This window comes from Bicyclus anynana, chromosome 11 (assembly GCF_947172395.1).
Source record: "Bicyclus anynana chromosome 11, ilBicAnyn1.1, whole genome shotgun sequence".
In the NCBI taxonomy this organism is placed as follows: Eukaryota; Metazoa; Arthropoda; class Insecta; order Lepidoptera; family Nymphalidae; genus Bicyclus; species Bicyclus anynana.
Window position 1 is genome coordinate 1,937,027 of NC_069093.1, and position 25,457 is coordinate 1,962,483.

The following is a 25,457-nucleotide window of genomic DNA, read 5'->3' on the forward strand; positions in this document are numbered from 1 at the left end:
TGTTTGTATGTGCCAATGTAATTTTTTTTTCAGGATATCGCCCAGCACAGAGCGCGCCGCCTGCCGCTGGACGCTGACGGGTCGCGGCGTGCGGCTACGAGCCGACCTCGCGAGCCCGGAGGATGTGTCGCTCGACACCGACCGACACGTGGGCACCTCGGTGTGAGCCGTTGTGCGCCTTATGTACGGGCACATAAGGTTGAGATTACTCTGCTGAGATTAGACGACTTAGGGAGAGTTCACACTACACTACAACCATACTACAATCGCGACTAAGAGTGGTCAAACTGTGGTTACGTATCGATGCAGCTTTTTATATTTATGGTGTGTTGACTAACTTTCCGAAGGACCTTTACGCCGTCGAAGTAGGTGCGAGAGGATTACCAGCAAAATTTCTCTATAACTTGCTTAAATACCTTGGCCTCTCTAGAACTGTACCAAGTTCTATATTAGCACGGGTACCAAAGCTGCTCTGCTCTACCAAATTTGGCTAGGTAGGGAGAACCTTATTACCATTAGGCGGAGGAGGGGAGTGTCTATCGATTGTCAAGAAATTCCTTAACCCTACGTCCTTTGGTCACTAGTCCGTGACTTTGCGTGAAGATTTTCTCTCTACCACGCGATGGACCCGACACCCGCACGGTGAATCCATTGAATGTTTAAATATTCGTCTCATATCGATATGGTTGCGTTTGCACTAGTTAGTTGCTCCACGCTGCGACTCCATGGTCGGGTCGTTAGTTTGGCTACAGGTTGATGAGGTTCATTCAGGGTTCGAGTCGCGAGTCAGGCTAACTTTTTTCTTAAATTTTTTTTGTCTGTGGTTGTACTGCGTCGCATCATATGCAGAGCCGTGATAGCCCAGTGGTTATGACCTCTGCCTCCGTTTCCGGAAGATGTGGGTTCGAATCCGGTCCGGGGCATGCACCTTCAACTTTTCAGTTGTGTGCATTTTAAGAAATTAAATATCACGTGTCTCAAACGGTGAAGGAAAACACCGTGAGGAAACCTGCATAGCAGAGAATTCTCTTAATTCTCCGAATGTGTGAAGTCTGCCGCATTGGGCCAGGGTGATGGACTCAATAGTCCACCACCCTGGCCCAATGCGGATGCGGAGAGGGGTTAGGCCAATACCTAACTCCTTTCATTCTGAGAGGAGACTCGAGCTCAGCAGTGAGCCGAATATGGGTTGATAACGACTTCACACGCGTTGACCTTTTATACATAAAAATGAATAACCCCGCTGTGTATGGTGTGGTGTGGTTGTAATGTAGTAGTCGTACGTGTGTAACCAGCCTTAGGTCTTTGCATGAGCATCGAGTTTTGGTTGTACGGGCAAAGTAGGAACTACAAAGGGAAGCAAGTTTTGGTTTAAATTTTCACTTGGCTTGCGAATTTTAAAAATACTCAAAAATTATAAAAACAAAAGAACGTATGATTTTATGGAACCACGATGCAAATGAAACTATGCGCTCAGCCATATTGGCTGCTATGCCAAGCGCCAGTCACTCAATAGATGATTTTTTATTCGGATCCCTAATTAATTATAATATAGATTATTTCCTGGGGGGAGGGCAGCAAGTATATTATTAGTATAGTAAACACACACAAACACGCCTGTACGCCTTACAATTTCAAAAGAACCTTTAAAGTCCTTAGTGTATGTACTAAAATGGTTGGGTAATTTCCCAACCTTATATTAACCCTTAAAAAAATTTTGCCAAGCGTTAATTTAACAGAAAATTTGAAAAATTGATTTTGTCTGTATCCATACCTCCAAAATCGTAGCTCATGCAAAGGCTGTTATAATATGAGCCGACAACGACCTCAATTGATATTAAACTCTATGCTTTATATGTTAAGGTCTAAATACGTTTGTAAGTGTAACCAAAGTTATAATGATCTGTATTACATGACACTATATTAATGTTAATTTGTAATTACATATAATAATCTAGTCCAAATGGTGTGAAAACGAAAATTCGTTAGATATAAAAGAAAATTATAATCGATAGCCTATACGATACAGAATAAAAATCTGAAAAAGACGTACCTATGCTATTTTTATTAATTTATTAATATACAGGGTGCTCGGGTGTATTTCCCATAACTTCAAGGTGTTGACGATTCCACTAATAGGAGCCGAACTGCATAACTTATATTTTTTTAGCTGAAAATTAAAAACTTTTTTATGTTTTCATAAAAAACAATTAAAATAAATCCGACTATCCATGTAACACACGCCTTTATCTTTCCTTGCATTTTAAAATACGTAATCGTAGTGGTAATACTGTCGATATCGACGAGATATTGCAACTGGCACTCCGTACTTCACTAGTAAGCTACTTCATGATAATTATCAATGAATCAGTTTGGCTAGGTCATAATATAAGGATGCGATATAAGGGACACAATTTAGATCTATTTACAAAAGAAATATTTTTCACTCCGAAAATATTCATTTTAGTGATTTTTAGTTAACTTTTTACTTAAAGAACATAACCCTAGAGTTATGGAAAATGCTCCAGAGCACCCTGTATAATAGTTGCAGAAGAAAATAGCACAGATAACTAAAACAAAACCAAAAAATGTTGTTTTGCGTCGAATTGTTTATAATTTTTCTTCTGTTTTAACGAATTTTTGCAGGTTTCATAACTTAAGACTAGATTACAAGAATTGTCATACATTTTATTTATAGACATCTCTTGATTTTTTTATTCTACAGTGAGCATTTATTTTAGCTCATCCTCTATTTATTATAATATTTATATTAGTTTATTTTAATATAATTACTTGATTATATTTAATACGACTTCGTCCCTGTGTAATGCGGATTTTTGCAGATTTATGTTTCTTTAAAGTTTTTTCTCTCAGCCTAGCTTAATTTATTGTGAAATCTGCTTTATGTATTTTCAACCGAAGCTTGGACAAATAAGTTTGTAAACATACTTGCAAATATATAGCAGAAATAGAAATATTATGTATTTAATGTACAGAATTCAATAATAATAATGTTTCTTGAACTATATTTTAATTTTGAAATGCACTATATTATCTGAGTAAGAAAATTACAGACCTATGCCATTTCATGTTTAAAGTCACAAAGTCGAATGCTTAATATAAGTATGTAGTAATACATTAAGACAACGATAATAATAACTAAACATATAATTATTGCCTCGAAATATATTCAAGCAATATAACTTTAATGTAAACTCGAATAAGTAAGAATCATGATGATAATTCATCAATTATAATTACTAAAGATGTTGATAAATTTTTGGGCTTGCTGTTATTTTTAACCGATTTCAAAAAAGCAGGAGGTTTCTCAATTCGACTGGATATATTTTTAAACTTACAACTTATCTTTAACACGGAAAAATAAGCACTACATAGTATAAAACGATAGTCGCTTTCTCTCTCCGTAATGGATTTTGATGCGGTTTTTTTAATAGATAAAGATTGAAGAGGAAGTTTTATATGTATAATGATATTCATGGTTCCCGCGGGATTTGTGAAAAGCTGAAATCCACGCGGACGAAGTACTGGTGGAACTGCTGAAAATTTGCAATAAAATTAAGTGTAGGTAATTTGCATTTATAGAATATGCATTTTTTATTGTGCCTCAAAAATAAAAAATAATTTCCAATATTTATCAACGTCTCTAGACTCGAAAGTACACTGTGTAATAACATAACATATATGCCCCTTTTCCATCTCATTAAGTTGTTTTTAATTTATTGTTTTGCCCTAATTTTAATAATTTTAATGACCAGTGAATTTTGTTCAAACGGAGGAGTCAATTATTAAAAAGACTAAATAAATACTCGTGCACCAAAAAGCTTTTGTTTCGTCCTAAAGTATTTTTAAAGCATTTATGATTATCTAAATTAAATAAAGTAGTTTTTTTTACTTTTGATATTTTGTGTCTATGTTTATGAAAAAATATTATATCTGCTTTATGTATTTTTGTGTTTATTAATAATAAGTGTAATTTAAAAGAGAACTATTAAAATAAGGAACGTAATGTTTAAAATTCAATATGCTAATTAAAAAAAAAATCTGTTAAAAAACGTTCTAAAATCCCCGCCATTTGGGGAATTCCTTGCAAGTTGGCAATGCTCTTAGAGATAATAAATAAATTGTTCATAAATCGCTCACTTGCCGTTCTCAATTGCTCAGTTTACAAACCAGAGTCTGGTGAACAGGAAAAAAACGCTCCTTGTTCAAACTACGTTTAATATTTAAACGGGTCGGTTCTGTAAACCCCGTTTAAATGAAAGTAATTTTCATTTTTTAATGGCAGCTGTTATTTACAATTATTCTAATTATCGGTTATAACAATTATTTGTTCTATTTACACTGTGAAGATTTCTTCTTAGATTTTAAATTTAATAACTTTTTTGTTTATTGGCAGCAATACTGAAGCAGCTGTTATCATACAATTATTTTAATCATCGGTTAAAACGTGAAATTATTTGTATTATATACATTGTGAAAATTTTGTGTTAGATTACTATTTTTGATCTGAATTAGGAACGACCTTTATCTATCTATTTAAGGAATGAATACTGATTGAAATCCAATTTATTATTTTAACAAATATTTGCTGTCTAATAATTTTCTGTCCAAACTATTAACCATTATAACTCCTATTGATATTAATGAAAGTTTTTTTTTATTCTTTACAAGTTAGCCCTTGACTACAATCTCACCTGATGGAAAGTGATGATGCAGTCTAAGATGGAAGCGGCCTAACTAGTTAGGAGAAGGATGAAAATCCACACCCCTTTCGGTTTCTACACGGCATCGTACCGGAACGCTAAATCGCTTGGCGGTACGTCTTTGCCGGTAGGGTGGTAACTAGCCACGGCCGAAGCCTCCCACCAGCCAGACCTGGCCAAATTAAGAAAATCTCAATCTGCCCAGCCGGGGATCGAACCCAGGACCTCCGTTTTGTAAATCCACCGCGCATACCACTGCGCCACGGAGGCCGTCCGTTTGCCCTGAAGCTTGCCTAGATTTTTCTACTGGCAATATATTTCTTAACAAATGAAAATTTTCATCCATAAATCCATCAAGATGGGTGAAACTCGTTTCTAATTCAGATCCACTGAATACAATGAGTTGAGATTTATCTAGGAAATTACATTTATAGTCTGGCAAGTCCGTTGATCCCATGATATGCGGGCGACGGGCGGAAAGACTGCGCGGGTGTGAAATCGTGAGGTGGTTTTTCATTCATCGCTACACGCCCCCCGCCCCGCGCGGATTATCGGGAGTGTTACGAACGAAGTTGCCAAGCTATGCAATATTTGACTGAATATGGAATGTCAATAATAGAATCTAGTCGGCCTATAGTATGTGAAAAGTAATGTGTATGTCATCAAGTTTTTTTTAATGTTTTTTACTGATCTGATCATACGTTTAATAACTGCGCTTTAGTTAATTATCAATTTCATTACTAATTATGTATGCCTAATTTTTGTAAGAAAATATGTAATTGTAAGTGATATAATGAATAATGTCATCTAGTACGTAGTTAGTTTTAAGAATGCAAAAATAATAGGAAAATGGCATAATATGACAGTAACATGATTTTTCAAGAATATTTGCCATGTCTTTTAAATATGACTAATATTTCAATTCCCCTCCAACTAGTCGGAAAAGACTGTGTCAGGAGTGGGTACGACATTCGTTCAGTGGGCGGAGATCGAACCCCCCACCTCTCGGTGATGACTCCGACTCCTTTACCGTGGAGCTATTGCGACTTCAAATTGAGTAACGGTCGCATGTCACTTTCCAAAATAAAATTCTGTTTTTTTTTTGCTATTTACTCGTACTTGATTGTTTGCTTCTAATTTTGATGAAACAAAGTTATATTGCTTTCAGCTTCTCTTGACATATGAAAATACTACATCAATCCTAAAAGCAATTCCTGGAATAAGCACAAAAACTCGGCAGAAAAAAAATTGACTAATCTATTTTTTGTGTTCTGCTGCGCTTCTTAATGATTTTCAATAATTATATTCTAAGTACAAACACTCGGTTTCTTCTATCTAGTTGAGGGTCACTAAAATACGCTGCATTAATTATATTCAAATGTATTTCTTGGCTTTTTTTATTCTTCGCTGTTTTAATGCTCCAAAACATTAAAAATATTACATCCGGCTCGAAGGACCAAAAGTATGCCATTTTCCTATCGTATTGAAAATCGCCTTAATCGTTTGATATCTATTATGCACGTAGTTAAACGAACCGCCCATGTAGTTGTAGGCACCCTCGGCTAAATATTATCACTCACTATCAATATAGGCGCATACATATTATGCCTTTCAAATTTTTCATATACATGTAAATAAAGCAGGCGAAATAAGTAAGCAATTCCAACATAAACCATTAAAAGTCCGGCACTTTTACTCGTCAAGCTTTCAAAAGATTTATGGAGGAACCGAAGTTTTGGCCAATACAAAACTTGTGTGACTACTTGTAGCTTCCAACGATTAATTATTGTTTAAAAACTGAGTCCTTGCAGTTTCACCGAGAAAAGCCCTCGACACTTCGAAACTGAAGCATACTCATATCACGTCCACTTTATAGATTTGAGGGACTCTCTTTTAAAAACGAATAATTATTATTTAGGTTTGAATATTTAAAAAATCCTCATCATTTCAGTTAAACACAATAAACTTTCTTATAAGTCCGAATAACAAAGACGACTTTCCAATGCTTAAGCTTGGGATAAAGATTTATCTCTTTGTAAAGCTTCAAGCTTGATATACTATATTACCGGGTACTGTATTTGAACTTTTACAAACAGGCTCCACCTCCACCCAAGGGAATTAAAAATATACAAAAAAAAATCTCTATAATATGTATAATACAAAAAAATGTTTGTATACGTACATATATTCATCAGTGTATAATGCTAGTGTCATACTAAAAAGTGCTATATTTAGCAACATAACTTTAATGAATCGCAATTATAGATCATAGATAAAATAATAATAATAAGTGTATCTTTTTATTTAGTTTTTTAAATGAGGTTGCAGTGTTTTTGTGAAATTAAAAATACATAATATATTTATAATAATTTAAATAACTATGTATATTTGTAATGCATTTTAACATAATTTTATTTATTAGCATTACCGACCATGACTGTAAGCTTTAGTTAGGTTAAGTTGTATTTTAAAATGTATAAAATACGAATATATCTATATCATCATAATACATATATAAAGATTTTATTATTATCATATTGTTTTAAATCGATAAAGAAAAATAATATCACTCTCAGTTTTGTGCTGTTTCTGTTTTATATACACTTCTTTGAATCTATTAATCCGTACAAGTGTTTTTATAATAAAATCACCCTTTTATTTTCTCATCCATACAATTCAATTACTTTAATGTCCTAAAATTAATAAATTACTTAATATTGCTCATTTGACTAAAATAATATTTAAACTTATTTATACTTTGTAAAGGTGATTGTGCACTGGCGCAATAACGAATTTGTATGTTACCTACATCCTCAGACCAATTATAAAAGCACCTGTATCGCAACCAAGTTCTCGAAAAATTTTTTTAAAAATTGTCTGTCATTTTCTGAGGAAAACGAGCGAAGACTTGGCATATAAATGGCGGCTTTTGCTAAACTAGGAGGTTTTGCCCGTTTTTACACCATTCAACTACACTTCACTTCAGGTATCTTTACGAAGCTCTAACACGATTACAACTATAAAACATCGATACTATAGACAATTTTTATTATAATCGCATTAGATCGTTGATCATATACTTTGACAGAAAACGCCTAGCGAGGCAGGTCCTATACAGTAATTGGTCTGACTCTACATCAACACGCAATCATTCGAAGGTCTATGTTCTTGCATGCAGTGTGCAATCACCCTAAATCGACAAGTTATGCTTCCATTGAATTAGCGTTATTAAAGCCAAGCATCTATTTATAGTAACGTCCTAATATTTATGATCTATTATATTTTTTACTGTGTAGACTTATATTGTTTTCTACTAGACCGTCTGTTAGCCCTCATTCGCACGAGAGCTTTTTTAACGGACGTTAAAATACGTTCAAATATAACAAATGCATTCCTAAGTATATGTTCACACGATAGAGTTATTAAAACGTGACGCCTTTTTCGAGCATTGTTGCATTTTCAATTTTGTGCGATGGAAATAGAACTTCATTTAACTTCGTACTATATTTGAACGCTTTTTTAACGTTCGTTAAAAAGCTCTCGTGCGAATGAGGGCTTTGTCGAATAGATTGTTAATTCAATGTCTAGTCCGCTCTGAAGTCACAACGCGCTGTACTGCGCAGGTGTAATAGCCCCGCCGAGAGGATTTGTAAACTGCAAACAGGTTCGGAGCGGACTATAGTCAGGCAAGTTAATTGATGACACTCCCATGGTATGCGGGCGACGGGCGAAAAGACTGCGCGGTGTGAAATCGTGCGTGCGGGGAAGTGAGGTGCATCAGTCGTGGGTTTTTCATTCATCGATACACGCCCCCCGGCCCGCGCGGGAGTGTTACGAACGAAGTTGCCAAGCTATAGCTTCGGAGCGGTCTAGAAGTGTTGCGATATTTATAACTCCTTTAGTAGATTACTGCAGGTTTTTTGCAACTCTTTCAGACGATAAAGCCTTCATACATAACCCTTTTGACGTTAGTGACTGCTAACATTAACCGATCCAAAAAATAATTAATTGTAAAATTAGTTTGGCTTTTATTTTCTGAAAGCGACGCAGCGAAAATGAGAAAATAAATCTGTGAATTGTCAAAATAAAATTCTGACTTGATATTGATGAATTTAAGGTTTGAATTTGTTTGCCGGCCTAGTAGTATGTACGCCATTGATGTTATTGCTTATTTTTTTTTGTAAAGAATTGAAATCGACGGGAAGTAAAGGTTTTAAATAAAACACTTATTTTATTGAATGGAATTTAAAATTTATTAAACCTACCTACCTAGAATATTATAATCATCTCTGTTACATGTTGTATCACATGGATTTGAAAATTACTTTGTTTATAAAATACCTACTATGACAGAGTATAAGTTTGAATGCATAGATTAATAAATATAATAATAATTAAAAAAAAACAATACATTTGATCTGCTAACGTGAACGCATTGGTTACTATAACATCCACTTCTAATTAACAATAATAATTTGAAAAAATTTGTTGGACCTACCTACCTAATTAATGATTAAATAATAATTAAAAAAAACATTAAAAATATTTAATAATATTTCAAAAAAATAGTTATTAATTATTATGCCTGATGCACAACATCGAAAATTAAAAACAAAAATTGGTCCTAAATAAAGAAGGAAACTAACACAAAATGCAAGTTGTAAAACTGTTTTGCAATGCAAAAAATGTAAAAAAAAATTACCTTAAATATAATAACGTTATCATAATAAACACAACAACCTGAACCACACCACGCCTGTCAAAGTTAAAAAACACTACAATCAATTTTGCATACATAGCCAAGGAGCTGGTGGTAATTTTGACATAACATTTGAGTCGAATGCGTCCACAGTGCATACCGACGTCCATAATTGCATCCATTTAATCAATATTACACACGCGCCTTCGTTCGTTTTAATATATATTATACAGACCAGAAATTACGTACACAGACACACTTCTTACATTTTTAGAATTACCTACCTAGCTATTAAACCTAAAAAGACTAAACGAAAGCATCAAGTCTTTTTAGGTTTAATGGCTAAGTCAAAAAATCAAAGAAAAAATGTAAGTTGTGACGTAGACGTCATGTTGTGGTTGCTGAATATATTCGGTAAGGAACTAAATACCTCAATATAGTCATAAATTGACGAAAACTGTTTAAAATTAATATTCTCTTAAATCTAAATAATTCGCAAAAGCCACGATTCCATACATTTCCACCAGCTCTTTCACTATAATATATGTGCATTGATTCAATATAAAGAGGGGGATCTACTTAAATATTACATGTAATAAAAATTAAAAGCGACTACTGATGGAAACACACTCAACATGCCACTCGACCCGCAGTTCTTTTCCGTCTCTGAAATAGGGTAGTTGACTCGTATCAAATTTAATATAAACAATATTAATTTCGTGTAATACATGGAATAAGGGTCCGAAATATATCGATATCAATTAATAAAAGTTAAGGATTTCTCTTAAAACTTAATTTAAACATCACGTATTTTTTCAAATTTTTCAAACGTCAAAAACGCTGTCGTCCATTTTGTGACGTCACTAACACCCTTGATGTACTAAACGTCAAACTAATTTTTGTCACACGCATTCATTGTAGTGACGTCATGAAACAGTTGAAATGTAGACGGTCATGGCCGACCGTCGTTGTGGCTCGTATTGTCAAAAAACATATTTAAATCTAATACTTTCATGTCAATCCAGTCTCAAAAAAATATAAAAAAAAATTGTAGTCTAGTAGAACGATGATAAACTTTATATGACCATTAAAAAAAAGTGTCAACTAGCCTATTAAGAATACGATTCGTGCGGCAGAAGATAAATACTAGTCATATGTATTTAAGTTAACACACACCGCGTGTGGTCGAGTCTGCACGACTGGCATTGTGAGCGTGTTTTAAAAAGTACAATTTTGTGCAAACAACGTAAAACAATTCGGTCACACAATACATGTTTTGATATGTTTAATTTGCAAAGTTAACTACACAGGTTTCAAATATAAACGAAATTACAAAAGTAATTTTCGTACACAATCACGAGTAACACAAAAAGGTGCGCGCATAAAATTTGCATTTTTTTTTATTTCGTTTTCCAATAGACAGTTATTTTTTAACATTATGAAGATTAGTTACATTAGCTTTATTTATATCGACAATGAAATATCTCCATGTGATAAAGATTCTATATAAAAATAAATGTGACTCTAATACACATCTAACTTTTTAAATTATTAGAAATACAAACACTAGCAAGCTACTATACGAGATGGCAACACAGTACATTTTGCTTTCATTACACTCTATCGGGGCAACAATGTTTGAAGTGACCAATAGTGTTATGGCTTCTCTACACCATCAGGCACGATTGACAAATACAAGCGATCCAATCTAGAGCATGTCAGAGAGCATAAATCGCCTTAAAATAATTGCCCAGTGATGATTGATTAGACAAAATTTTGAAGACAACCAATCAATGTGACAATCAGACCACCTTGCTATATGGCCTAAGGTGTAGAAAAGCCATTACATATTCCATTTTCTACAAAGTTTCAACAAAATATACACAAATACATTTCTAATTATTAAAATGTACGAGGCGCCATATTGAAGAACCTGATTATTTAACGTTATATCTCTTGGCCATTATCACCTTACCTTCAACTTACAAATCTTACATTTAATAAATTAAAATGATTAATAAAAATTCAATAAAAATCATTACACTGTTGACAAAGTTACCCCGACTTACAGTACATAGTTAATACCAAAGATTTCAACCGTAGACATGACTTGATACAGCATATTTTCTTTACACAAACGAATGATTGACGGAGCAAGCAGGCTCGATCAGACTGGTCAGAAACGCAATCTCTGAGCGGCCGGCCATAACAACAACTAATCTCGTTGGTACAGTTAGTCTGTCGTCATACCCCAGCTTCCCTGTACATCTTGGGTTTTCTGATAGGAGCCTTCCCTGCGCTCGTCAATTTTCACATTTTTACCTGACATTTCAAAAAATTCACTGTCCTTGTGTAGTGTCTACGAAGCGAAAGACGTGACGTCACACTGAAAAGACAATGCTATCAAATCAATTTGAGGACAATATTCAAATTCCATGTGTAAATGATTTGAAGTGCCAGGTATAAAAAAGTTATATATAACATTTATTGAGTGTTTCCATAGTATTCACGCATCTTAATTATTTGAAACACACATCAAACTCACTGCACGATTTTCGTACACCTAAGGCACATCTACAGATTTAAATCTTTGGCCAATACAATACGCATTAAAACTCTCTCTAAATAACTTCACACGACTCGCAACATTTATTTGTGACAATATTGTTTAGGCCTAAACAATCGCTCGCTCTTACACTATCAATTCCTATTCAAGAACTAATGCCCACGTGCGCCACTTGAAATATAAGTAATATACAGAGCATTTTAATTTATATATTATGTGTATTAATGTTTCACCACTTTTGTTTCGAAAATTGTTGTCGTCTGACCATAATAGTGTCATATGACGCTAAAGGGTGATTAAAACTACGTTCCTTCAAAATGGTCGTTCATGATAACCAAACAAGACAAAAGAGACTATACTTCACGCTTATTCGTATACACTACACAATCACAGCGTGATTGTTTTTTTTTTTTAAGAATATTTGCCATATATTTTTTTTATATGAGCAATATTTCCATTCCCCTCCAACTGGGAAGGTACGACAATAGACCAACGGGGCGGGGATCGAACCACCACCCCCGGTGATAAGTTCGACGCCCTTACCGTTTGTGTAGTGTATACGGACCATTATATAGTACAAGAGCAGTGTCACTATCTCTAGCGTCATATAATCACGGCTTACATTTCTTACACAAGCCCTACACTATGCCTCACAAACATTTATTAAAGCGTGCACTATTCAGACCATGACAAAATGTGCCGTATCGACATTTAGCTGAACTCTGGGACCGAAGTATACAAAGACGGTCCTATCACTTCGAATAAACACACGAAAAAAATTTAATGTAACGCGTTACGAAAGTCATTAATTAATAAATTCCATTTACATTTCAAATATTGAAACACACGATTGCGAGAAACTTGTAACTTCGTACACATCGTTATAAATAAAGTCCTGTCACACACTTTGTAAGTACAAGTCGTAAAAATTGTGTGAAAGGACTTAAATGACGAAGCCGTAATATTCCAGACGTTAGTCTCGATTAGAACCAGTTTACAAAATCTTAGGTCACGCTTTAATTTAATCATACAAAAACATTTCAATGTATTTAATCCAAGCGATATGTTGTAACCGTCTCTGAGACTATAATTTTTGGCCGTACGCTACACTGGTTGGCGATGAAATCTGTAGATTCTACTGACTGCTAATTTATCGAAATATGATCGTGGTTTCACATCCCTAAGCGTCCTGCAGACTTGATGATAAACTTGATCGTAAGTGGATGGCGTTAAAATAGCGTGAATGTATTACGTGCGTGGGTAGACGCACTTTATAGGGCAGAGGCCACACTATCATACAACGCTAATGAAGGTATATAAGGTGCAAAATAGTACGCAGTCCCACTTCATCCAGCTTAGCTCGTTCCCACATAAACGTCATGGGGACTTTTATAGTCCCAATGAGCCACAGATTATTGCGATATTTTTGGTTTTAGGACATTGACCTCTTATAATATAAGGACGCACAATCATGTAGGAAATTTCACTTAAATACTGGCCAATTTTGCTTTGACAGTTTTAGAATTATTGTTAAAGAAAATTATTCCGAAAAGCCTTTAAATATAGTCCAATTTTCAATAAAATCCTAAATTCAGAGCAAATTCAACCTTAAGGATCGAGTTTAAGGTTGAATTAGCAAATGCGACTACTTTATTTGAGTGCCAAGAAGTTGTGGCACTCATTGAGTGGAGACGTTTTTTTGGTCGCTGTTTGTGCATCCACTTTTTAATAGAGATCGGTGATTTAGGTAGATAATTCCTCTCATTTCTACGAAACCGTATATAAAGTATATTTTTGTGCCCCCTTTATGATATTTAATCCGGGATTTTGGCCCATGAGAGTATGTAGAGACTTTCAGGATCCAATGTGAATAACTTTAGTAATGTTCGCGCTCCAACATAGCGCACGGCGCTCGGGTCTCTGCTCTACTAGAGTACAATATAACTATGTATTATTTGGCCGTCGCCCTAATAAATAAATATATATATAATATATCTCGTTATCAAGTAAAAGGCGGCTGTGGTTGTATTGCTTCCGGTTACATGCACGTTGCTTGCTACACTTAAAATAATGTCCAATACAATTTGAAAACACTACTTACGTCTAAGGGCCCCTTCACACTGGCGTTTCGACGACAGCGTGCGCAGAAAAAGCGCTAGTGTGAAGCGGCTATAAGATTTATTAATCCTAAAATCAATTTGTTATCACTATTACTATACATTATATATGCCGATACGTAAACAGAAAAAGAAAAACCTTTTGTTTAAATTCTCAAAATATATATTATAATATAAATATTTTATTTGTTATTATTATTTTTATTTTGTTTTTTTTTTTTGTTTTGTTTTGTTTTTAGTTGTAGAAAATTAGAAAAAAAATCTATAAAATGCGTTAGTTTATAAAGATAGCTATGTATTTTTTATTAATAATATTAATACGAGTATATTTTTTCCTTTAATAGATTCTTTTTAATAAAAACGAACATATAAAATATATTATTAACCAAAATAAAAATGTATCGATAAATCGGGCGAAAGAAAATATGTATGACAGTTCGTAATTAAAACTGTCAAAATGGATTAATTGTAAATTAAAATCGATTTGCATAACATAATAGCGTATTTAGACTCCTTAGAGTCTTTTAACTTGATTTGATTACAATTACAGTAAAAAACAATGATTTTTCTATTAAGCTTACTTACGTAAGCATCAACATTGTAAAAATAAAATTTAAAGTACACAAAGCATCCTCATTGAAAATTATTTTTGATGTATGTGTAAATTTATAGCCCTTTTACTTATTATCAGTCTATGGGTCAATTTAAAAATGAAAGCGTCAGGGGTAATTTTTTTCTAAATAACAAATACGAAATCGTAAAAACCTTTGTCAAAAATTTGTTAGATATACAAAATAAGCAGTTTGGGTTACGAAAATGCGATTATTCCCATATTGTTCTAAAAACCACAGTTTAGTAACCATCCAGTTGTGTCAACAACAACGCAGGTAAGTGTGAACTTCAGATGCAACTCGACAATGGTTCCAGCCACATGCCGCATTTACAATAAATAATTATTTATTTTAATTTTAGTGCCATAATAAAAATGGGGCTTCCTTTTAATAAATAATTTTCGAAGACACCAGGAAATTTATTATCAGGATTTGGACTTAACGACAGGTATATGTTATATAATCTTGGAATACACTTGAATCTGTTTGATCAAGGACACATTTGTGATATCTGTAACCACTAACAGAATTTAACTATGTTGTGCATCAATAAATGTACACTATTTGCCATAAAAATCATTGCGCGAGCATTATGTCCGCAAATATAATAACTGATCTACCTGCAGAATTTAACTGTTACCACAAACTGCTTCCATCTAATCCTTAACGGTAATTAATAATCCTCGACTTAGGAATCAACTGTATGATTACTAAACTATGTTAGAATAAAAAAAAATGTGTAAACCTACAAAGAATATAACTAGGAATGTAACAAAAAATGCGCTGTAAGGTGTAAAAAACTTTCTGCGTTCATCTATAAATTTTTAAGATCTATCTATGTCGATCTACGATAACTTCAAGTGAACTGCTAATTCCTATTAACATCATTTTTTAAACAAGAAACACTATTACTTCCGCATTAAGACGATAGAAAATGGATAAGTTTTTAATAGACTGTCAAAAATAGGGTCTAATTTTAGAAATATCTATAATTAAGACATAGACAAGACATTTCTTTGTTTTTTTTTTTAAATATAATTGAGACAATTTAGACTTCCCGCAGTACTTCATTAAACGTTGAATTTGCGATTAGAATATAGTTAGGCAACATTGATCAAATATTTGGTCCTTAAAGTCTATTTGAAGCCAGTCTATTGTGCTGTCCAAACTGAAGCGAATCTACACTTACTCCTTATGTATGTATGATTATTATTTAGAAATGTAAAAAAGTAACAATCAACAAGTCCAGGTTAATGCTTGATTATCATTAATAATAATAATAAATAGTCACATTTATATAGGTTATATATTATATACAGGATGTTTTGTTTTTTAGAGGTATAGAAACCTTAAACTGATGGTGTTTTTAAAATAAAGGTTTTTTTTTTCTAAGATTATTTTTTTCAAAATTAATCAAGATTTTTTTTCAAAATTAATCTAATCTAAAATTTTAGTGTACTAGTCATTTTATTCATTCAATGTCATGGACCAACTACTTTTAGGTAAGTTTTATGCATCCGCTCTACTTTCTATGATAAGGAATAAATGGCGAACAGTAATTATTAGAAGGTACCACATACACATATATAAAACTTCTCCAATAAAAATAAACCTCAAAAAATATTCACTAGTAATAATATTTTAAGAATTTTAAGCATTAAAAAGGTTTTTAGTTTAAGGTTTCCTAATATGGACCCAAATTAAATACAACATCCTGTATAGCTATTATATGAACTATCATAAGTATGTATAAACTTTTATGATCATGCAAAACTTTGAATATAAAACTATGGGTGTGTTTCGACCTAGTGGAGTAAAGCAGTGTGAGTGTCACCAATCAGGTTGTATCACGTCATCAATCGAGCTTCTGATTGGTCGATCCTGCAGATATTCTCCACTACAGGGGTAACACACCCTAACACTACTATTTTGAATACATTTTAAGGTCTGTGTTTTACTAATCACTAATATTGCTTCAATTCTTTCATCAACACTTGCTTGTTTAAAGTTAATTGATTTTCGAAAATATATTGTTATTTTTGTAGATTATCATTAGCACATCCATCAATGCCGATATTATATCACAATTTGTTCACTTTACAATTATTTAAATTTTACGTTAATGCAGACATGATTAAAACTTTTTATTAATCAATTACATATAATATGGTTTCTGGTAAATTGGATTAACTATATTTTCGTTTATATAGAACAAATTGTCATTGTATATTTAAATAGGAAAGTAAACGCTTTCGACAACGTTTGCGTATATATTGGTGGTTTGCATATAGTAGAGACGTTAGTTTGCGTATAGTATAGACGTTAGTAGAGTGATAACTATTAAACGACTATTCCCTATAAATCTTCTAAATTCTATTTTAGTTTTAGATGCTGATAAAAGAACTGTCATCAACAATGAGTATCATTTTAAATGTATTATATAAAATTTCAAATGATTATGTAAAAGTTTTGACATAACACTTTTTATTATTTATAAGTATCCCAAAATTATAATATTCTTCAGCAATATTTAACTAATTTGAACTATTGGTTGAAAATAACCAAAAATGTGATTGTCTTGTTAAAATTACTTCTCTTTTTTAAATATGTAATTTTATGTTAAGTTATTATTATAAATAAAAAAATATATAAAAACAATGTCTGAGTATAGTTCCGATTAATTGAAATTAGTTCCTCAAATATATAAATTAAGTTTTAATAATTTATTGAGCTGCTGAATTTCTATTTGGGTTTGATAAAATTTTGTTTTTAGATCTCTTAAGTGGTTATACTAGTATTCAAAAGCAAGTCCACTACTCTGCAGTCCTAAATAAAAATTATTTAGCATCAAAAGCATAGTTAAATTTGATTGGTTTAAAAACTACGATGTAATCATGCTCTACATAATTATTAGAATATGCATTCATATAAGAAAAATATTTAGTTATTTCTATATTTTAATAGACAAATATAAAAACGTACGCATCTGTATTTAATTAAACATTTTTTTTTCATGGAATAGTTCCTCAGTTGGCTTTAAATATAAAAAGGTCGGTCTTCACAATATTAACATCGTTAAAAAGGTTTTGCAGCTCTGCCTGGTCAAATAGTGTATATAAACAACTTTTAATGCTCTCGGTTACACATTATCCGCCATTCTATTGTTAAAATATACTATAGAGTAGAAAAAAGTTAATAATTTATTAATAGATTCTATTCGTTTTATCCATTGATTAATTATTATTTGAATCATTTCCGTCATTAAAACTTCTTGTGGATACATCCACGCGATGCAAGGTGAAGTACTCACACAGGTGTACGGTGTACTGGTGCAGTAGAGAGCTAGTGGTGGTGCGGCTTGGCGGGCAGCGTGGCCTGGCAGTAGGGGCACTCGCTGGCCGTGGCGGCGCACGCGTCGCACAGCACGTAGTGGTTGCACGGCGCCAGCGTCACGCTGCGCGGCTGCTCCTCGCACACCATGCACTTGGTGGCCGTCTCCAGGTACAGCACCTTCTCGATCTCCTCCAGCTCGGCGCGCGCCGACGTCTGCAGCGCCTTGAGCGCGGCCAGCGGCAGCCCGCGCAGCTCGCGGCGGGGCGCGCGCGCCGCCTCCAGCTCGCGCTTCAGCTGCATGGCGTGCGCCAGCGCCTCGTCGCGCTGCCGCTCCGCCAGCGCCGCCGACCGCGCCGCCTCGTCCGACTCGCGCTGCCACGCCTCGCACGCCGAGCGCGCCTGCGCGATGCGCTCGTCCCAGCGCGCGGCCGCCAGCCGCGCCGCCGCCACCTCCTCGCGCAGGCGCGCCAACTCGCCGCCCGCGCCCGGCGACGCGCCGAACTCGAACCCGCCGCCGCCGAAGCTGCCGTAGCGGAACAGCGGCGGCAGCGGCGAGCCGGGCGGCGGGCTGAAGCCGCGCACGCGCGCCGGGATGGCCACGGGCGCGGACGCCGCCGGCGCCGGCTCGGGCTCGGCCAGCTCGCGGTCCAGCGCCGCCACCAGGTGCAGCGGGTCGTCCAGCGCGCCGTCGTCCAGCGCGTTGCCCACCACCTCGTGCAGCACGGCGGCGTCGAAGGGCGCGCGCGGCGGCCAGGCGGCGGCGGGCGCGCGGCCGCTGGAGCCGCCCGAGGACGTGCTGGCGCACTCGGAGCCGTCGCCCGAGCCGTTGGCGGGCGCCAGCAGCTCGGCCAGCTCGGCGCGCTCGGCCGGCTCGGGCTCCACGTGCGCGAAGGCGCAGAACAGGCCGCGCGGGCAGTAGCCGGCCTGCTGCACGTCGTTGCACTTGGTGCTCTTGTAGATCTCGGGGTGGAACTGCTGCTCGGTGCGCGTGTGGCAGTAGCCGCAGCCGTCGCCCGCCTCGCAGTTGCTGGGCTCGCCCCACTCCTCGCCGTGCTTCACGTTGGGGCACGGCGTGCTGCGGTACTTGTACTTGCGCGGCGAGCGCCGCTTGTCCTTGCTGTTGTGGTACTGCGGGCACGCGTAGCCCTGCCGGCACAGCCGGGGCGGTCTTTTGCACGGCTCCGTTTTGTACGATGATAACACGTAATTTGTATCTGAAAACAACATATACATTCGTCATCGACCATCAGTCAGGCATGAGGCAGAAGGTGTTGCAAGAACATTGCGGTCCAACGCACCTTGCCACTTGGGGTCCTCGTTCATCAAATTCCTTTCCCTATCCAGCGCGTTGGGCGCCGCCACGTCCCCGTCGGCGCCGTCCGCGCCGTCCAGCGCCTGCAGCTCGCGCACGTCCAGCACGGGCGGGCGCAGGTCGGGCGCGCCGTGCGCGAAGGCGCAATGCGCACCGTTCTTGGTGCAGAGGCCGCGCGCGTCCGTATCGTGCACGCACATGCACGTCTTGTAGTAGCGCAGGTGATAGCGCCGCTCCGTGTCGCCGGCCGTGCGGTGCAGGTACGGACATCTGGACGTGAGCGAGCGATCAACAAACAGAACAACACTTTCTACGTAGAAGGTGTATATCGTAATGGCTCAGTAAACCAACAACAATATATTATACTCTAACACTTAATTTTAGAGTGCAATTTACATGAATAAGTTTAATAATGTATACTTATATTAAAACTGAAAAAGGTAAAATTCTGTACATTGAAGATATTTTGAAAATTTTAATTTAATTTTGAAAATGGAGTACTAATGCAGTGGCAACGGGTGTGGCACATAGTTTGAAGAAGTTTAAACTTTGCCCACGTGGAATTCAGTATTTCACAAATCCCACGGAACCATAGATTTTTCTGGGATGAAAAGTAACCTATGTGTTAATCTAGAGTAGAATCTATTTCCATTCCAAATTTCAGCCAAATCGCTTCAGTAGCCGCAGGAACAAGCATACACTTACACATACAAACTTTCACCTTTTTTTTTTTTTTTATTCTTTACAAGTTAGCCCTTGACTGCAATCTCACCTGATGGTAAGTGATGATGCAGTTTAAGATGGAAGCGGGCTAACTTGTTAGGAGGAGGATGAAAATCCACACCCCTTTCGGTTTCTACATGGCATCATACCGGAACGCTAAGTCGCTTGGCGGTACGTCTTTGCCGGTAGAGTGGTAACTAGCCACGGCCGAAGCCTCCCACCAGCCAGACCTGGACAAATTAAGAAAATCTCAATCTGCCCAGCCGGGGATCGAACCCAGGACCTCCGTTTTGTAAATCCACCGCGCATACCACTGCGCCACGGAGGACGTCAAATAACCTTTATAATATTAGTATGATTAATATACTCTATGGGATATATTGTTAAATGTTGGTTGGATTATGGACCCTCTACTAGGTGGACAGCCCAATAGTCAATATTCTTCATTTCAATTAGGCTTAGTTTAGAAGCAATTTCAAAACGTCACGTTAATATTTTAAGATAATATGCTGATAAATAATAATTAGTTGAAAACTTAAAATTAAAGTTATGAGGGTTCCAAACTCGCGTTTTGGTCTGAGAAGAGCCCACAAAAAGCTCAGCCAGGTTTTTTTTTTTTAGTTTATAACCATTTAACAATAGTGAATAAGCCGGTCATGTAATACATTTAATTTCCAAGCTATTTTGTCATATAGTCATTAACACTATAATACAACTTTTCTATAAGCTTGAAAACTTTGACCATATTGAGAGACATGCCTGTGGGCTACAGGGAGCTTGGGACTGTGTTAGTCCACAAAAGAGGTATATGTCTAGCAGTGTATGTCACACTGGTGTGTGTCCGTCAACAAGAAAAATAGTACAAAAATAGTCAATTTACCATTCACACATCAGTCAGTACAGACTAGATCTGCATCACTTCATACATTTCTTATTCAATAATAATTTAAACATACAGTAATCAAAAACATAATGTTATACAAAAAATACTTTACCCATTGTTACAAAATATTTTAGAAAGTTTATATGTTACAACAAAAATGTAAATTAAAAGTGTAATGTTTTGTTTGTGTTTGTTTTCTATTGTCAACATAGAGGTATATGGAGATAAGATTCACCAACAAATTGTCAGTAGTTTTTTGAGGGGGCCAGGTAAACTAACACATTGAATATATTTAACACAAATAAATATATTCTGTGTCCTTACACACAACTACAAAGGGCAATGACTGGCCCATACAACTCTAGCCCAGGGAACCCCATATAAAAGTATATAGAGATTATAATATGATGTATAATTGGCTTAGTAAAATTATGTTTCTTAAAGAAAAATACATCATTTTATCACTCTTCTAGGGCAAATTGTTTGCCCATGCACCAAAGTGGCGAAGTAACATTTGGAGCCGACTGATTTTGAAATAACTTTTTTGAAATAAAAATTTTGTAAAACATTGTAGCATTTTGATTAAGTGATGATTTCATTATTAAAGTAGAATTATGAAAATTTTTTTAGATATAAGTAAACTGCTGGATGGTTAGGGTATGCCGGGGATGACCAACCCCCTTTTGTTCACAATACACACACAGATAATAGTTTTACATGCTGTTCTGTCATTCATTATGACAAAAATACTTACAAATGAAATGTAACTTCATCTTTTTAGTAAACCTAAAAGTTGTTGACAGTTTTTTTATGCCATGTGACTATGAAAACCAGCATTTTTTAGAGAACTTTTTCCACAAGGAACAAAAATGATACATTGATTCTATGGAAACAGTTTCTATAAACATTTTAGATCATTGATCTAGTACTTTGACAGAGGGGTAACGTCTAGCGAGGCAGGTCCTATATATAATTGATCTGAGATTTTCACCACTCTAAGGTGAGTGAACAAAGTCCTACAGGAGGGTTTGAACTGATGTCCTCTTCATGTTGATTCCAATCTCTTAACTGTAGAGTTATTTAGGTGTAAAACTTGTTTGTATATTTAATTTTTACTCCTGAACGGTTTGAATACAGCAACATGAAACCAAAACCTGGACAATCCACACATCAGATAATTTTAAACAGAACAGTTTTGTACTGCAAAAACATATCATTCTATACAGTCATTTATTTACTTTCTCCTCACAATCTTTAATAACTTTGTAAGCAAATTTAGTCATAGTCTTCTAACTGTACTGACAATAGACCCAACATGAGCATTAAAGGCATAAGGCATGTTAAAAAATGTACTGCTGCCAATGACAATTAAGACTGTTAAAGCTACTAAAGTTAGTGGCAATCTCAAGGGCTGCTTAGTATACAGGTAATAGAATACAGTAATCATGTAAATTGTTTGCCAAATGTCTAGACTACTGCCCTACTCAATGTGTACTGTTTACCAACAAACAACTTAAAAATGAGGCTATAAATTGCAAGTTATTTCACACCTAAAAATAATTTTAATTAACTTGTTATTAAATTAATGAAATATTGGATAGAAGCAGGCGTTACTTTGCGGAAGTTCATCATGATTATATAATGATTTATTTATTTTGCTATCATCCGCGAAAATTCGGCGAACCCATGCGACAACGTCACCCAGGTCCGACAAAATACTCTCTACGTACGTTTCACCCCGAAACCGGAGCATCCTCAGGAGATGTTGACTCTACAACGTGCAATTGCATTCACCTACTTTTTGGTCTATAAAAGACGAAGCAAAGTTCGAAAACGACACTTTGCAATTGCACGTTGTAGAGTCAACATCTCCTGAGGATGCTCCGGTTTCGGGGTGAAACGTACGTAGAGAGTATTTTGTCGGACCTGGGTGACGTTGTCGCATGGGTTCGCCGAATTTTCGCGGATGATAGCAAAATAAATAAATCATTATATAAATTAATGAAAGTAAATTTGATTGATAAGCTTAGAACAAGATATACTTTGAATAATCTATATATATAAAATATGTTGTGGCATATTTTGTGTAAAAAAAAATTGCCACAACATATATGCATATGTTGTGCAAACATATACATGTAGCTACATACTTACTGCAGGTCTACAGAGCAGATTCAAAGTTTGTACAACTTATACTGTAACTAGGGTTCATGATTTCTCGAGCTTTTCAATTTCTCGGGTCTCGAGAATTCTCGAGGTTAATTTCTCGGGTCTTCTCGGGTTGTCGAGAAATTTACATTAACGTACATTTTCTCATAATTATTCGGTTTCAATATAACAGGTTATCTGCGATCATTACTTTCGGAGCTACAGGGATTTAAAGGGTCAGATTTGCGGCGCTGCCGCGGATCCCTGAAAAACGCCCCATACAAAATGGTACGAACTAATGACGTCGTAGGTACATCATGATCGTTAAATTTGTATGGGAGGTCAAACAAAATTACTAATATGTTTGTTATTTGTGCGTTTATGTTTATTTATTAAAAAAATTATTAAAAAAATGTCACATTTAAGGTAAGGAAGCTAAAACTGTATGAATTTTAATAGATTTTGAAATTTTATAATCTTATTTATTTTGCAAATATCCAGTCAATCTTTGCTTTTTAGGTATAAATTAGTTAACATTGACCTTATTTACCCGAATGTATCATAAAAATCAATATATTCAAACCTAGTCATCATCCCCATTCTCGACTTTTCTCAAGCTTAATTTCCCGGGATCAAAGCCCAAAGATTTCCCGATGAACCCTAACTGTAACTGAGATTGAAATCAAACTAAGGATTGTGATACTTTTTATCACCATCTCTTTGTGAAAGACAAATCACTGACATATTACAACTGCTTACAATTTCTTTATTTCTCTAACCTGTTAAAAAAGCTATTACATACATTTGTTATTTAATTTCATTCATATTTATGTTCAAGGAAATTATGCTGTTGAATCATTAATTTTATCATGTTTACATGAATAAGATTACATTGATTTCAATATAAAACACTGTCACAATTTCATTGCAGACAAATTATCTTACTTGACTTTATGAAGCATTAAATTTCTCATGGTATTAGCAACGATTATATGTCTATCTTGTTTACATTTACTGTAATTAATAATTATGAATAGATCCATTGAATATCAAGCCATAAAAATCATTAGATGATTATTTTTGACTAAATAAAAATGATTATTTCCATGAAAGTAGTGAGAACAATGGAACCCATAAATAAGTTATGTAGACAAAAAGAAGAGTACCCTACATTGCGTGCATATCATAAACCTTAGCATACTTTCTATTTGGTCGGGTTATCGTGTTAGTAAATATGTCTTACGACCTATTCAATACAAAACTGCATTTCCTAGTTTACGCTAAGGTAAAGGACTGTTAAAGGACGAGAGTATGAGGAAAATATGCAAGTAAATTATTAACAAAGTGCCCAACAGCTTGATGAAGTACTTACTCATCCCCATCCTCGCATATCCCCGACGTTTCGTTATATTTGGTACAATAGTTATCAGCGCTATAATTAAACGTGCCATCCCTCTTCCGGACGGGTCTTCTTCTTCTTTGATTATTAAAATGCCAGTGAAAACATGTGAAAGGCCTATGTTGTGTACATTTGTGTTGTAGGAACGACGGGCACTGCTCGACTCGGAATTCCTTCAGATATCTGCAAAATGAAGCCACCGGACTTAATGTATTGTACACCACGGGAATCTACACAAACTGCACTATCACTGCACACAAAAACTATCCAGTAAAAGCATAATTACTTATAATGATTTGGTTTTTCTGTTTGGGCTGTCAACAAAGGCTTAGATTCCGACGGCATTTTTGTGAACTATTATTGCGCCTCTCGCGTCGCGCAGGGCACGCTCACCGATGGCCAATTAAAATTCAATACAGGGTCACGTGATACTGAATAATGTCATTGAATGAAAAAATGTAAATAAAGATATTTTTAAACAGAGTATTTGTGTTTATTTATTCCACATTTTCGATATTAATGTCCTTGAACTTAAAAAGACAGTTTTATATCTATTCTCTATCTCTAGATAACATGATGGCAAACACCCAAACACAAAAAGCAAAAAAAAGTCAAAACAATCATTATTTGACACTTTGACAGACAAAGACGTCACGTTACGTAGTACTAGAATGTTTTCTATTTGTTTCATTCGCACAAATGTATATACCTATTTACGCTATTAAATATAATTATTATTCTATCCCTTTAATAATATATTAAATATTTATCTTTGATATTTTTTGAAAATTGAATGATTTAATCATAGATTTAATATACAAAACAAGGGTTTAATTTGTAAAATGGTGCTAAAACCTTGTAACATTTTGTCTCTGATTAAGCATTTTCTGTGATGTATATAGCAACACCAGACTGACGATTAGCCAATAGCAGAAGTCAATC

The 25,457-nt window shown here is 35.5% G+C and overlaps 2 protein-coding genes across 3 annotated transcripts in view; one reads left to right on the top strand and one right to left on the bottom strand.

Moving 5' to 3' along the window:
* The window catches only part of LOC112056878 (uncharacterized), a 32,640-nt gene extending 25,231 nt beyond the window's left edge, over positions 1-7,409 (top strand). Inside the window, exon 22 of the mRNA XM_052884501.1 lies at positions 34-7,409. Within this exon, the coding sequence (XP_052740461.1) occupies positions 34-166 (133 nt within the window). The 3' untranslated portion in view covers positions 167-7,409. The remainder of the gene's footprint in view (positions 1-33) is intronic.
* A 1,541-nt stretch (positions 7,410-8,950) lies between these two features.
* LOC112056553 (RING finger protein unkempt) lies at positions 8,951-25,157 on the bottom strand. Of its 2 annotated transcripts, none has more exons than XM_052884493.1 (4): positions 24,802-25,157; positions 24,489-24,719; positions 19,349-19,632; positions 8,951-19,264 (listed from the first exon to the last, which is right to left on the bottom strand). In XM_052884493.1, the coding sequence occupies exons 1-4, from the start codon at positions 24,858-24,860 to the stop codon at positions 18,060-18,062; spliced, it is 1,779 nt and encodes a 592-aa protein (XP_052740453.1). In that variant the 5' UTR covers positions 24,861-25,157; the 3' UTR covers positions 8,951-18,059. The 2 variants fall into 2 exon arrangements, with proteins under 2 accessions (XP_052740453.1, XP_023952758.2); XM_024096990.2 differs by having other exon boundaries at positions 24,489-24,698; positions 24,802-25,154.
* Between the last annotated feature and the right edge of the window lie 300 nt (positions 25,158-25,457).

Coding starts and splice junctions, on each gene's coding strand:
- LOC112056553 (XM_052884493.1), bottom strand. CDS start 24,860: ATGCCGTCGGAATCTAAGCCTTTGTTGACAGCCCAAACAGAAAAACCA. Junction 24,720..24,801: donor GAAAAACCAAATCATTATAA/GTAATTATGCTT, acceptor CAATACATTAAG/TCCGGTGGCTTCATTTTGCA. Junction 19,265..19,348: donor CGAGGACCCCAAGTGGCAAG/GTGCGTTGGACC, acceptor TGTTGTTTTCAG/ATACAAATTACGTGTTATCA.